Source organism: Harpia harpyja, chromosome 3 (assembly GCF_026419915.1).
Source record: "Harpia harpyja isolate bHarHar1 chromosome 3, bHarHar1 primary haplotype, whole genome shotgun sequence".
NCBI classification, from domain to species: Eukaryota; Metazoa; Chordata; class Aves; order Accipitriformes; family Accipitridae; genus Harpia; species Harpia harpyja.
In genome coordinates, this window is record NC_068942.1 from 34,108,949 (window position 1) to 34,121,812 (window position 12,864).

Consider the following 12,864-nt stretch of genomic DNA (forward strand, 5'->3'; position numbering starts at 1 on the left):
TCTCCTTTGTTTATCTTTAGTTTGAGCATTCAAAAAAGTATTTACCATGCCTATCATTTTATCTTTATCTGTGGAATGGCAGCATTTATCACCTAAAATACAGCTTCCGCTGAGTTCCTTTTGTTAAGGTTTTGCTGATAGGCCTCAACTGAGCTTTGTTTCTGCTGAGTGCTATGCATAAATGGAACAAGAACAAGGAAGAATTTAAAGACAGGATTGACTAAGTGAAGGAAGATGGAAGACTTACATCTTCTCAGAGGCCAGTAAAGACACAGAGATTGAATGACTTGTCCAGAATGCTGAAACAGAAGTGGAAAATTGGTCAAGATTTATTGACTCCCTATCCAGTGCCCCAAGCTCAAGACAAACATTTTTTTTTCTCCCAAGTACCCCAGTATATATTAAGCTTATATGAGATAATAGCATACATGTCTTTCTCCGCCTTTTTTTACCTATTGTTATTGAACTAGTAAGTTTTCCCTCGAGTATACAATAAAATCATTGGTGAGTGTATGTACATCCTTTACATAATTTGAACAAGCGAATCACAGAGTGCCATAATTACACAGAAATAAAGGTTTTAGAAGGACAGAGGCAAGCTGTTCAGTTAACTGTAACTCCACACAGATTAATAAAAAGAACCGAGTTGTCAATTATTAATAGACTTTTGAAAGTCTCAACTTTAAGGTATTTTATTTACAACATTACTTTGTAAAACAGCCTCTAGCAAAATACTTCAGTTACTAATATGAATATTACATTCTTTTCCCCTTTAATTTGGACATGCAGGAACTGTAAATGAAAACGATTTTTCCTTCAGAAAGTAAATCACAGGAGCAATCTTAAGCAAACTGGCAGTTTTCTAATAGAGCAAAATTCTATTCCCGGAGAGCTCTCAAAAAGATTTCAATTAGATGTTAAATTAGACACCTGAAATTCACATATTCCTCTCAGCTCCTTAGGCAAAAATAACAAGATAATAACTTGAGCAGCTCAGAGGATTCACTGTTCTATTGCAAAATGTCTTCCTTTTGAAATAGACCAAAATTGCAGTTTGCAGTATAAAAATTTTAGATCACTTGTCTGCGTAGAATGTTGAAGTGAATGGCTTCTTGGGAGAAGAAGCAAAACCAGAATCCCTAGTGCTTTGAGTACTCGTTTGAGAGATGAAGCACGCTGATAAATATGCAATGTGAATAAACTTTTCAAATGTGCAAGGAGTGGGTACCGGAAGAATTGTTAACAGTGAAGTCAGGTATGTTCTACTTTGGCATCTAATTTCAGTTAGCGTTTTGGGGTCGAGTTTTTTAAACAAAAGTTTTTTCAGTATTTCTCTGCATCTGCTTAAAATGTTCATGCATAAAATGACATGAAGGTCAACATAAGGGCATAGTGAATGTGTGTCTACTTTCCATAACTATGTTGGCAGAGGAAGAATAGATTTTTTTTTTGTAGAATTCCTATGAAACCTCATTGTAATTTAAATTCTTCTTAGCTTCGTTACCTATAGATGTGGTAACAAATACTGTTACAACCAAACTAACTGAAAAAGATTTGCGCCTTGCATCACATGTTAGAAGAATGTTTTGGGTTTCTGCAAAGGACAGACAGATAGTAATGAACCCCGGTTGCTGGTACCAGTTGTTACCCAGTTGGTGGTACCCTTACTGGCATGGAATTTCAGAAGGCTTTGCCTGTAGAAAAGATGAGAGGAGCCTTAATGACCTTGGCCTTAATGAGAAAGAGAGCTTGTGTGCAGGCTTTGTCTCATGTAAACATTTATTGAATGCGCTATTTATAAAAGTTAATGATGGTTTACCTGGGATAGTCTATGGACATAGGCAAGATAATCTTTGCATGCAGAATGAATGCTGTTTTCTAGACCAACTCTATCCACAGCGTTTGTTTTCTCATTTATAAATGCCCACGGTCTACAGGTCTGCATCTAGGATGATTTATATGCTCCAGCATCTATTGAAGCCAATGTAAGCCAAGTCCCTAGAACATTAAGCAATACAGATGATTAATAAAATTATACAAAACCAGAAAAAATATTTCCTGATCAATCAGGCAATATTACAGTTTATTAATAAAGAATGTAGATACTTGCAAGATACTCGCTGCCATGTCTGTCAGGTGCCCAGCCACCGGAAAGGAATCCAGCTACCACTTCTCTGACTTATTAGATGGCATTAACTGTGTCAATATAGCTTCTTACAAAATGTTACCAGAAATTGTGTGGGATACTGTGCCTTCTAAACTGAGCAGTGACCACAAGATGCTGAGCGTTCTTCCTTCCTTTCAGCAAAACAAATAAGTGTATTCTTAACTTCAAAAGCATCAGTAGTCATTGGCTTCATTGAGGATTTATCAGAAGTTTGAAAAAATAAGCATGTGTTTAAACGTTTTGCTGATTTGGTACTGAAGTACTTAAACCTTTGAAACAGAGAGCCCTTGAGGAGATGTGCTATTTTTCATGGTTGAAATTTCTAGACATTTTATATTAACTTCTCAAAGGATAGGGAGCATTCCTGTACAGTTTGGGCTGTGAGGATGTGTCGCCTGTGTAGCTCTGGAATTAATTTTATGTAACTGGTTACCATAAATCTTTTGTGTCATGGCCCCCTGCAGTTTCTTATCAGTGTGCAGCACGCCATAGTTATTTGTTTTCATTATTTTATTTTATAGGCAGAGCGTTTATTCTAAGATATTTCAATGAGAAGCAATACAGCAATGCTATACACTATGTCAACAAAGCAAATATTGGCAAATGCAGTAAGACTCTTTATTCACCACACAAGAAATCCAAACCAGCCAATTGCGTATCTCTGAGATGGTGAAAAGAAATTATTAGAGTCTGAAAATTGATTATGTGTCATTTTGCTCATTCCAGGCATTTCCTTTGCTGAAACTGTGTTCTGGGAAGCATGTTACATTAGTATCAGATGCGTGTACACTGAAGCTTTTTGTGATACTAGCCCAAATTTTAAGGATATGGAATCTGTCTTTGAAATTTAACATAGCTGTACATAACTTGTCCATATCCCCACAGCCTGGCCACTACAAGTGGCAGGAATGTGATAGATGTGTGCAAGGGAGGTTTTCAGATTCCTTGCCTTGAGCAAAATTAGCTAATGATATTCATTCAGATACAGTACAGTACAAATGGGGCACATTAAATGGCTTAAATTAGGTCAAATTGAATAATTGAATTTATTCTTTTACTTAAAAAGACCTTAATCAGCTGAGAGTGCTAGAGTCAGAAAAAATAGTTTAATTAAATATTAATTAGAAGTTTATATTTTGAGCTCCCTTATCATCACTTGCAGCAATATTATTTATGTATGTGTTTTTCCTCATTACAGCTACTAGGGGATGATGTTCAACCATTCTTACTTGATGAAGAATTTGATTATGACAATGTGGCACTGACCCCTAAGTTCTCTGAAGCTGAGCTGAAGGCCATTACAGAGTCGTCTGAAGAGAAGAAAACGGGGACAGATGTCAAGTCAGCATGAGCTGAAGACTGAGTCAAAGGCATTCTGTGCAGTGCTGTTGAAATAACATTTTTAGGGGGTAAATCTAGCTCTTCACTGTACCCTTATTTAGTGTTTTTATCTATGTGGCCAGTAAATTAATTCCTCAAGATTTTTTTGTTTGTTCTACGAAGGTGCCTTCGAGCCTGAGGTTGCCTTTCCCTGTACCTCCTCCTAGTCCTAATGAAGACAGAATAGGAAGATGGTGCTTGCCCAGAGTTGCTTGTATAGTAGCCCTTCAGCCAGAGAGGAAGTATTTCCATCCTTTTTATGTCTGTACGCTGATTTGCTTAGGCATTCAGGTTGGCTAAGGAGGTCTGTATTTGTCCCCAAACCAACGGGATTTTTGGGTAGATCAGTGACCTTTAGTATTGTTAGGCCTCAGTGCTCCACTACTTTGTTGTTTCCCAGGTGGTACAAGGCAGTTGGAAGGATGTCTCAAATGACAGCCATAAATTCCCTTTTGTAGAAAAATCCTCGAGCGGGGTGAATCTTGTATTGGCTCAGGCTAGGTATGCTAGAGTAATTGCTCCACAGGACCAAAACAAGCTGGTGGAATTCAAAATAGCTCTATGCCTACTCTTGCTTATATTTGGTACTGACTCAGTTCCTGACTAGCGCAAAGCTAGTCCTAAAGCTGCCTTTTACCTGGTTCTTTCAGTAACGCAAATAAGAGGTTTTTGCAGCTGACAAATCAGTCTATAAACTCTTTCCCTATCGTTATAAGACTTAAATATACAGAGTTAAATGAATGAATAAATCTGGAAATACTGGGTTTTTTTCTCTGTCTTTTGAGTTACTTCAGTTCTGCAGAGAAATAAATATTCCTGTTTGCAATAAACTTTTTGAGTTGATCAAAATTGATGTGGTGCAACTCCTAACAATTAAACATGAACTGCTACAAAAAGCCTTCCACACGGAGGGAAAAACAGTGATCTCATCCATTAAAGGGAATGGCATTGGAAGGCTGTCAGATTTTGCATTTTTTTACAGGAGATGATTCCAAATACCAGCTTATGGCTTACACTCATCATCACTGAAATACAGCAAACTCTGGAGTTGAGTAAAGGTCGGGTAGTATGGGTGGGAGAGAAGAGTGTGCATCTCTCACACAAGGTAGTATCTACTCTTGCTATGAGGTGCTTAGAATTGATTTTTTTCAGCTTACTGTAGAACCTTTGCTGTTGAGGCTTGGTTTAACATCACAACACTGAATCATATTATTGGTCATTTTCTGGTATAACTACAGTAGCTAAAGTTTATTGACTAACATTTTGTCCTTGGCCTTTCTCCATTATTTCTGAAGTGGGTGATTAACATGATGAATATGGGAAGAGTGCCTGAGCAGGCAGACTAGAGACCAAACCACAAGTTGTTTAAAGGCTCTGGATGAAATCCCTGTGGCTGGTTGGCTGCTCCATTGTCAGCAATTTCTAAAAGCAAAGAAAGGTGCTTCGATGCTCCAAAGGAAATTTTCTGGATCAGTAATTTTGTAGAACATAATCACGCACCACTGAAATCTGAACAGCATTTGTTTTGAGGAATGGTATTTACCTTGATTAGGGGGATATAATTCAAGAGTGAGATTAACAAAAAACAGAAAAGAAAGTGGTCTCAGACAAGATGTTTAAGGAGAGTGATATAAAACTAGAAGTATGTTGTATAGAAAAACTGGCCTGTATAGGACCTTGCTGGTAGAAGGTTATGAGAAATTTATTTTTAACATCTACACTCAAAAGGGTGTCTGTGCTGTAGTTAAAACAGTTTTTGATGCAATTGGCTGTATAGCAGATGCTACTGCTGTTTAGGAAACATCTTTTTTTTTGTAATGTGAATTCATTTGAATTCAGTGAAGTGTCTTGTTGAACCCAAGATATTTTGAATTAAGTGTTTCAAATCCAACTGGAATTTTCCAGTGAAACATTCAGCTAAAAATTCTTAGGCAGATCTAATTATTAATCCATCTTCTTCTGGAAGACACAGATAATGTGTATAAATGGGAGGGATAAGAAGTAAGTTCTGGAAGAGCTCCACGAGCAAATCTGGGAGGAAGAAATTGAGAACTACTGTAGAAGGATAGCGAGGTCAGCCTTTAAAAGCCTCAACAGAAAAATAAGGGAGACAACCTCATTAATGTATGTATGTATAGCAAAGATAAAGGAACCTTCAATCTAGGAGACCTCTGTGTACAGAGCTTGCTCTCCTGCAGACAAAGAATCAACCATAAATAAAGGTGAACTTTTGTGGGTTTGTAGAATGATGAATTCGTCACTTTTTTTGTGTGTTTTTTTAGAAAGGTACGAGACACAAACTATAGATCAGTCCTGTTGGAATCCTATTGCCAGCAGAGTCAATGAGAAAACTTGTCCAGGGGCTCATAATGATCTTCAGGCCAAATCAGCTCTGGAATCTCTTAAGTGCATTTTCTATTCATTTCATTATCAATTTTTCCCTGTATATTAGAGATACATCCAGCCATTCAGTTCCTTCTCTCTTAGGCAGGTGATTCTCTTACCAAATGTTCAGAGTACCTATTATGCTCCATAAGTGTCATTCAGTATAGTCATTATATGGTTCCATTTGATATAGAGAAACACTTAGTTGCAGAATACCCAACAATATTGGAGCTCTTTAGTGACATTCATCTTACACAGAGAAATGGGGATAATTCACTTACTTACATTTACACCACACGAGTGAGATTTTTTCTCTTTGTTAACAGAGATTAATATCACAGTGGAGATGAGGCAACGTAGACTACATTTTCTGCACATGACATTTTATTGGCCTGCCCTTGTGGTTGATTTTGGCTTGCACCTTTCATTTGATTATCCTTCACAAAGGAGGCATATTTTCCTCTTCCCCATTACCAGCTTGTCATTTTTAAGAACATACTTTATGTGCATATTAAATTTCATACATGTACATGGAGTTAGTTACCTGGAATTGTTTTAATGTTTGCAAGGTGGTTTGGAGTCTGAATAATATATATATTTTCCTCTTGTAGCTTGTATTCTCTGTAATATTTAATGTTTTCAGCAGGGGTTGGTGAGGGACATTCTCCTTTTCTATTTATGGTCTTTTCTAAACATTTTTCCTGTTTTCCAAAAGAATTAAAGGCAAAACTCAAGCATGGAACAGGAAACTTCGAGTGCTACTTGGAATCGACTTAGGGGCCGCTGCAGTAAGGAATACGATTTTCTCCCTACCACACTGACTGCAAGATCTCTGATGTTGGGTGAACGCATTGGAAGTGAAGGCTGTGTGATGCATCTCTCTAATCCCTTTGTATTCATGACTTCATTGGTGTCTAAAGTGCAATAGAGATATGCATCCATATCAGTCAGTGAGCTTATCTGTATTAAACTTGTTGCTCACTTGGGTGTTGCCAGAAGGATACTGACTGTTTCTTTCCACGGCCTTGAAGGATCCTGAGTTATGGGGAGGAACTCCTTGTGTTTTACGGGAAGTGTATTAGTCCTTCCATTGGGGCAGGAACTTGAAGGTTGTTTCCTTGGCTGGCTGTGGTGCAAGCTTGGAGATTATTAATGCTCAGAGTTACTCCTTGTAGGTGTAAAAGGAAGAGTAATTATTTGCTGAGATAATGGGTGTGAAAGAATAAGATAAAATTGAAGAAATGAAAAGAGATGCAGACAAATCTGTCTGACTCAGATATTGTTATGGTTCTAAATATACTTCTATTAATGCAAAAAGGTATCATTATATACACTTGTATATACACAGTGCCACTGAAAGAAAATAATTTTAGTATGGAGAGTACTCACCGGATAATGCGGAACCTTTTGAAGAAGATGGCATGGAAACAAATCCCTGCTGTTATGGAAAAGACCCTTTGATCCTCTGGCCTTGATTTTCTGCTGCTATAAACTGGCAGAACTCCACTGAGGCCATCTGTATTCATACAGAGCAGACAGGACCCTGCTATTTACAGTCTTATCTGAAAGAATACAGAGCCAAATCAATTCCTGATTTAACTTTACTGAATATATAGCTATATATATGACCCATTATCATGATGGGAAAATATTTAAATGCAGAGCCAATGCAAATGAAATGTAAAAACTGTGTCTTTAACTGTTCAGTTACTAATTTTACAGAGGTCACTTTGGAGTTTCTGTAGTGGTATGTGCTTAGAACATTGCTTTTTGCTTTAACAAAAACCTCACATACATTTTCAAGTCCTGTTCAAATCATGAAACTTCATTACATACATAACTACTAAAGATTCCCACCTCCTTTAAAGTTGTTTTTTTTTTTCCCCCCTCTGCATGTTGGCAAGGACTGAAAGTGTACTTTGCTTTATCTTGGAATTGTTTTAAAAAGATCTGACATCCTTTGTAAAAACACATACTTTCTTATAAAGGTGGACTCTCTCAGGTAGTGATGCAACACCAAATGCAGAAATTAAAATAAGTCCAAATGCCTAGTTATTCAGCAACTTCATGTACGTCATGATGTGGCTAAACAGCCACTTGGTATCAACGTGTCTGCTTGGATAGCAGGCTGATTTGTATCCTGTTGTCCTCTACCTTCAGTTTTACTTTGGAGTCTAAGCGCTAGCTTGGTCCTGCGTGGGTATGAATTCTTACAGCCCTGCGACGAAAGAGTCTGCAAAAGTTGACCGAAGAAGCTGAACTGGCAGTCTTGTACCGGGGCTCCGTGCACAGTCCAGCCTGCTGAATAATTTAGCTGAGTGTGGCTATCCACTTCTGTTCAGCGGAGATTTGTGTTACAACCATCGTGAATGGGATAGTCCTGAAGACATGCGATGGAAAAGTGATGACTGACAAGGGTCAGGGCAGAGATTCATCAGACCCCGTTCACCTTCTGGGGCTGTGCTGAACCGGCGGCTTACTACCCTCCTTCAGGGCTGCAGTTCAGCCTCGGCGTGTTCAAGCCACCCAGTAAAGTGAGGAAACCGGCGATACGGGTTTGCGCTGGCCTGGGGAGGTGAGCACCCTGCACCGTGGAGCCGAGCGCTTGTGATAGTGACGGGCATTCCCACCGCAGCGTACTTTCTTGTGGCGAGGTGTCTGTTGGCACAGGTGAGCGTGAGGGGCCACGTGTGTCCTGGGCTCTTCTTGCAGGGATGCACCCTCCCGCTGAAAGGCGCCTACCTTTGCTGGTCTCGGGCACGTGCGGGTCTCCCAGGTGCTAAATGTCTGCCCATCCCTTGGGAAAACATGACAGTTTTCTTTGAAGTAGTATTAAGTTGTAGAACATCTCGAAAGCTGATGAGTTTGGTAAATTTGTGATTGCGGGCTGTTGGAGGTGACACCTGGTGTTTTGCTGGCAAGGTACTGTAAGCCAACGTTGCAGGTGTATGAGCGGTGAAATGCCACGGAGTTAGACTGGAGATAGTTTTAGTGCTTGTTTATGACAAGTTTGCAAGAAGAAAAGCAAGTGTTAAAAGGTACTGTCATTTTTATAGACAGGCTACTTTATTTGCAATTGCAGTGCCCCACAGTTAAAATGGAAATCAATTTTAATGCCTTATGAAAATGCAGAAATATTTGTCTCATTTACAGCACTTCCAAAAAGGACAGATAATAAAATTCCCCTGATTAACGATCTATAATTTTATGTGTTCTGTGCTGTCTTGTTCAGTACATCTATCCACATAAATGTTTCAAAATAATAAGCAAAGATAGATCCGAACAAAATCCCTAACTCTAACTTCACACTGAATTTCAGGTTGTGGAAACTCTCTCTCTCTATTCAAAGCCCTCTCTGATCTGAATATTCCCAAACTTTGGGGAAGTAAGCACTCTACTTTAAAAATCTCTAACCAAACATTTCTCAAGCAACTGCATAGTACTCATCTGGATTACAAAAACCAAAGCAGTCAGGGACCTGCCTATATAAAAAGAACCTATGGAATGTAACAATTGGAATAACTGCACTCTATAGGAAGATAATGGATAAAAGGACACTAAAGGTAGTACAATTACATGGAAAATTATATTTTTCTAGAGAGTGAACCATACTAAAATATTCTGTTGACTTCATACATTTCTTGAGAACCTTTGAATGCCCAACTGAAAAATTAGTGTAATCATTTTGTAATTCATGTGGATTTACAACACAGTTGTTATCTCTTGAGCCATTAGAATGAGATTAAAAATTGTGCGGGATTCTTCAGTGTATTTTGTGGCAGCACTAACACCATAAATTAAGGCTTTAGCCTCATTCTATAATACGTTACAACAGAGTTTGTTCTTTTGTGGCTGTTGTGGTTGAGGACTCTGGTGGCACTGTTTCTGGAGTGCAGGTGTGTACTTGTAGCGAGTAAGCATTAAGTTTAGTAAGTTTTCTTGAATCCATGTGCTTTTTTTGTCCATATGTGTAAAACCTTGTAATATGCAATATGATATGCATAATTCTTAGAAAGAGGCAAGTGTCATTTATTATGTTGCTTATGCTCCTCAGAATAACTTAGCTAGAGGACAAATTCTGCTGATTACTTGGAAGTGGTGATTCTGCCATTTAGATTTGCTGCAGATTGCCCATTTGTTCTTTGAGAGAGAAATGTTGAAATGCATTTTTTCATCCTCTTTTCCTTATTTTTGTTTTTGTCTTTCCTACGTCAGATTTGCAGCTAGCTTTCCTAAACTTGACAAGACACTACATTAATCCAATGAGCTACTTTCCTGCTGGATAAAATTTAAAAAAGATGGAAGGCTGGTGTCTGGGCCAGGAAACATCAAAGCACCGTTAGCATTTCATGCACAAGCTTAGCATTTGCAAAGCTTTCAAAACCAAACAATCAGGAAAATGCAAGTAATGGTCAGCCTGCTTACTGAATGAAAATTTAATTCCAGATTGCCTTTGTTTAAGTCAGCCACTTACACTTCAGCTCCTCTGCCCACCAAGGCTTCTGTTAACTAACATATTTCAAAATCCAGACTGTCAAAAATACTGACAGCTTGCACTAGCTGAATAGCATTTCCCACAGTAAAATTGTGATCCATTTAAGGCTCTTTGTTTCGGGTTGTGAAACACTTCCTGCATTCCACAGATTTATTTGCCATTCATGAACATTAATAAAATAAACTGTTCAAAAAATAATGGCCTAGTGGGTATCTTTCTGCTGAGAGCAGGAAGAAAGGAGCTAGTGGGAAGAGAGGTTGACTGAGCAGCCAAATACTGCCCGTGCTCCGAATGTGATGCTTGATGTCTTGCTTTTGATTCTTTTGCAATATTTGTACAAGAATCTTGGTTGTCAAAAGAGCTGGCTGAGTAACACCCCTCCCCACCCCCAAACCCACATATATGAATGTGCTGGGAAACAAGCTATCCAAATTCAACTGGCTGCTGTTCCGAGGGTAATACTGTTCATTACGGGGTGTGTTTTACAAGGTGCTTGCAACTGAGAGCATTTACTAATTGGCAGGATTAGGCTCTGATCACAAATGTTCAAATGAGTGTTTATCTAGTACTGCCTGTAATCCTATACTTCCCCAAATTTCATTTTTGAAATGTATATTCTTTTGATACTTTTCACTCGCTGCCCCAGAATCAACAGAGCAAAGTCATCCTTCAGAGATGATACTGAAAAAACATAACTTGGTGTGCTCTGAACCAAAGTGATGAAATGAAGAATGAAATAAAATTAAGTAATGTTAAATTTAGGAAAAACAACTTGCTGAAATTCAGATATACTAGACTCTGCAAGTACCACAAAGAGAAGTTGTTGGAGCTGATTTGCTAAGGTCAATTAAAAGAAATCTGAAAAAAATATTGGAGAATATGCTATAGGAACCAAATACTGCATCAGCCAGGAGTAAGATTTGATTACTATTTTCCCTCTAAGACTAAGGTACATGTGAATGAATGGTTGAAGTCTGAAGAATTTTACTTGTTAAGTTTGTTACCGTCTTGGGATTCCAATTCTGATAATGGAAAAAAGGGTGGTTTAGTTTAGTGATGCAGGTTCAGTCTGACTGTTTTAGTTCTAGCACATCTCTACAAACCCTTGATTTGTACACAGGCTGGCAACCCATTTATGAAGCATCACTGCCAGCATTTGCAAAAATGAGAAATGATGTATTATTTAAATATTCTGCTTTTCTGAACAGTCTAGCTGCATTACAATTGCACAGTAAGATAGGAGAGATGGCTTTTTTTTTCCCTGCTTTTAGAAAAGCAGCTTAATTTAGAATTTTGAAGTGGAATGTTGGATCGGAACCACATTAGGGCTTTGAGAAAACCTCTGTCGGCATGTAGATCTGTGGCTTATGACTTCATGGTGCAGCCTTGATCTCTTTGCCTAAGTAAATGACATCACGTTTGGTCTTACTTTGGAATATGTGAAGTTAATTTTTTTCCAGAATCCAAAACCACTGTCAAATTTGTATTTGCAGAGCATGCTTCTTTTACTGTTTTTTCTTCTTGCTTTTATTGGTCTTAACTGCCACGCTATACAGCAATCAATATAGTATAATGTAATATACAGAGAACAGGGTACGGCATTGCTACATTTTTCAACAGGAAAAGGGAACCTTCTCTGTACTGAGAGCTGAAGAGGCCATTGAAACCCTTTGGTTGGCCACTTGTCAATTTGAATAGATGTGTATTGAGTTAAGCCTGTATTTTCATGAAGCATTTGTATTACCCAAATCAGGGAGGTGCTGCTGGTTGAAATAATTTGGAGCAAAACTCAGTTTGATCAACTTCAAAATAGTCTGTCTTTTGGTCACTCTAAATTCCTCTTGATACTCCCATCCCACTGTAGGGGGGGATACACACACATGTATCCCACATGGGATACATCCCATCCCTCGATAAGAATCAACATACCAAACATACAAACTCTTCACTGCTGTCTCTTGTAGTTGGGCTCTTGTATAATACTGCCAATTCTCTGGGACACTTCCAGGGACCTGCAGCTTACCAAGAGGCTACCTGGAGGAGAATGTAATTTTTATTTATTTTCTGTTCCAAAACATGCCTACACATAACCCTGCCTCACCCTGTCCTCCCCAAAGGAATGGCTAGGGGACAATACCACCGCCTAGACTGATTACCACTTGTTGGTTTAACTGAGTGTTCAATTTTGCTTTTCAGTTCACCTTCCCTAACCTTTCTTATCCAGATGGAATTTTACTTCTGGTGCCAAGCACTGAGGAAACAAAAATGCGTGTTTCTTCAAACCGCCCCCGTCTTATTAACACTCGGAAAGATGTTTGCTGATATATTCAATAGGAGAGGAAAGTGATTGCTACCTCACAGTAAAGTGTCTCTGCTTTAGATGTTAATTGTTTTAAGCACTCTGGAGTTTTCTGTGACCTGCAGGTCATTTTTTTTA

General features: G+C 38.5%; 1 protein-coding gene across 5 annotated transcripts in view; it reads left to right on the plus strand.

Annotated features, from left to right (window-relative positions):
- Positions 1-12,864, plus strand: part of IFTAP (intraflagellar transport associated protein) — a 70,825-nt gene that overhangs the window by 44,996 nt on the left and 12,965 nt on the right. For 3 of the 5 annotated variants that reach the window (XM_052781900.1, XM_052781898.1, XM_052781899.1), the window contains one exon: positions 3,366-4,377. The exons of the other annotated variants lie outside the window; for them this stretch is intronic. In XM_052781900.1, coding sequence (XP_052637860.1) covers positions 3,366-3,518 — 153 coding nt within the window. In that variant the 3' untranslated portion in view covers positions 3,519-4,377. Of the gene's footprint in view, positions 1-3,365; positions 4,378-12,864 lie in introns of those variants that run through there. 5 annotated transcript variants of the gene reach the window in all.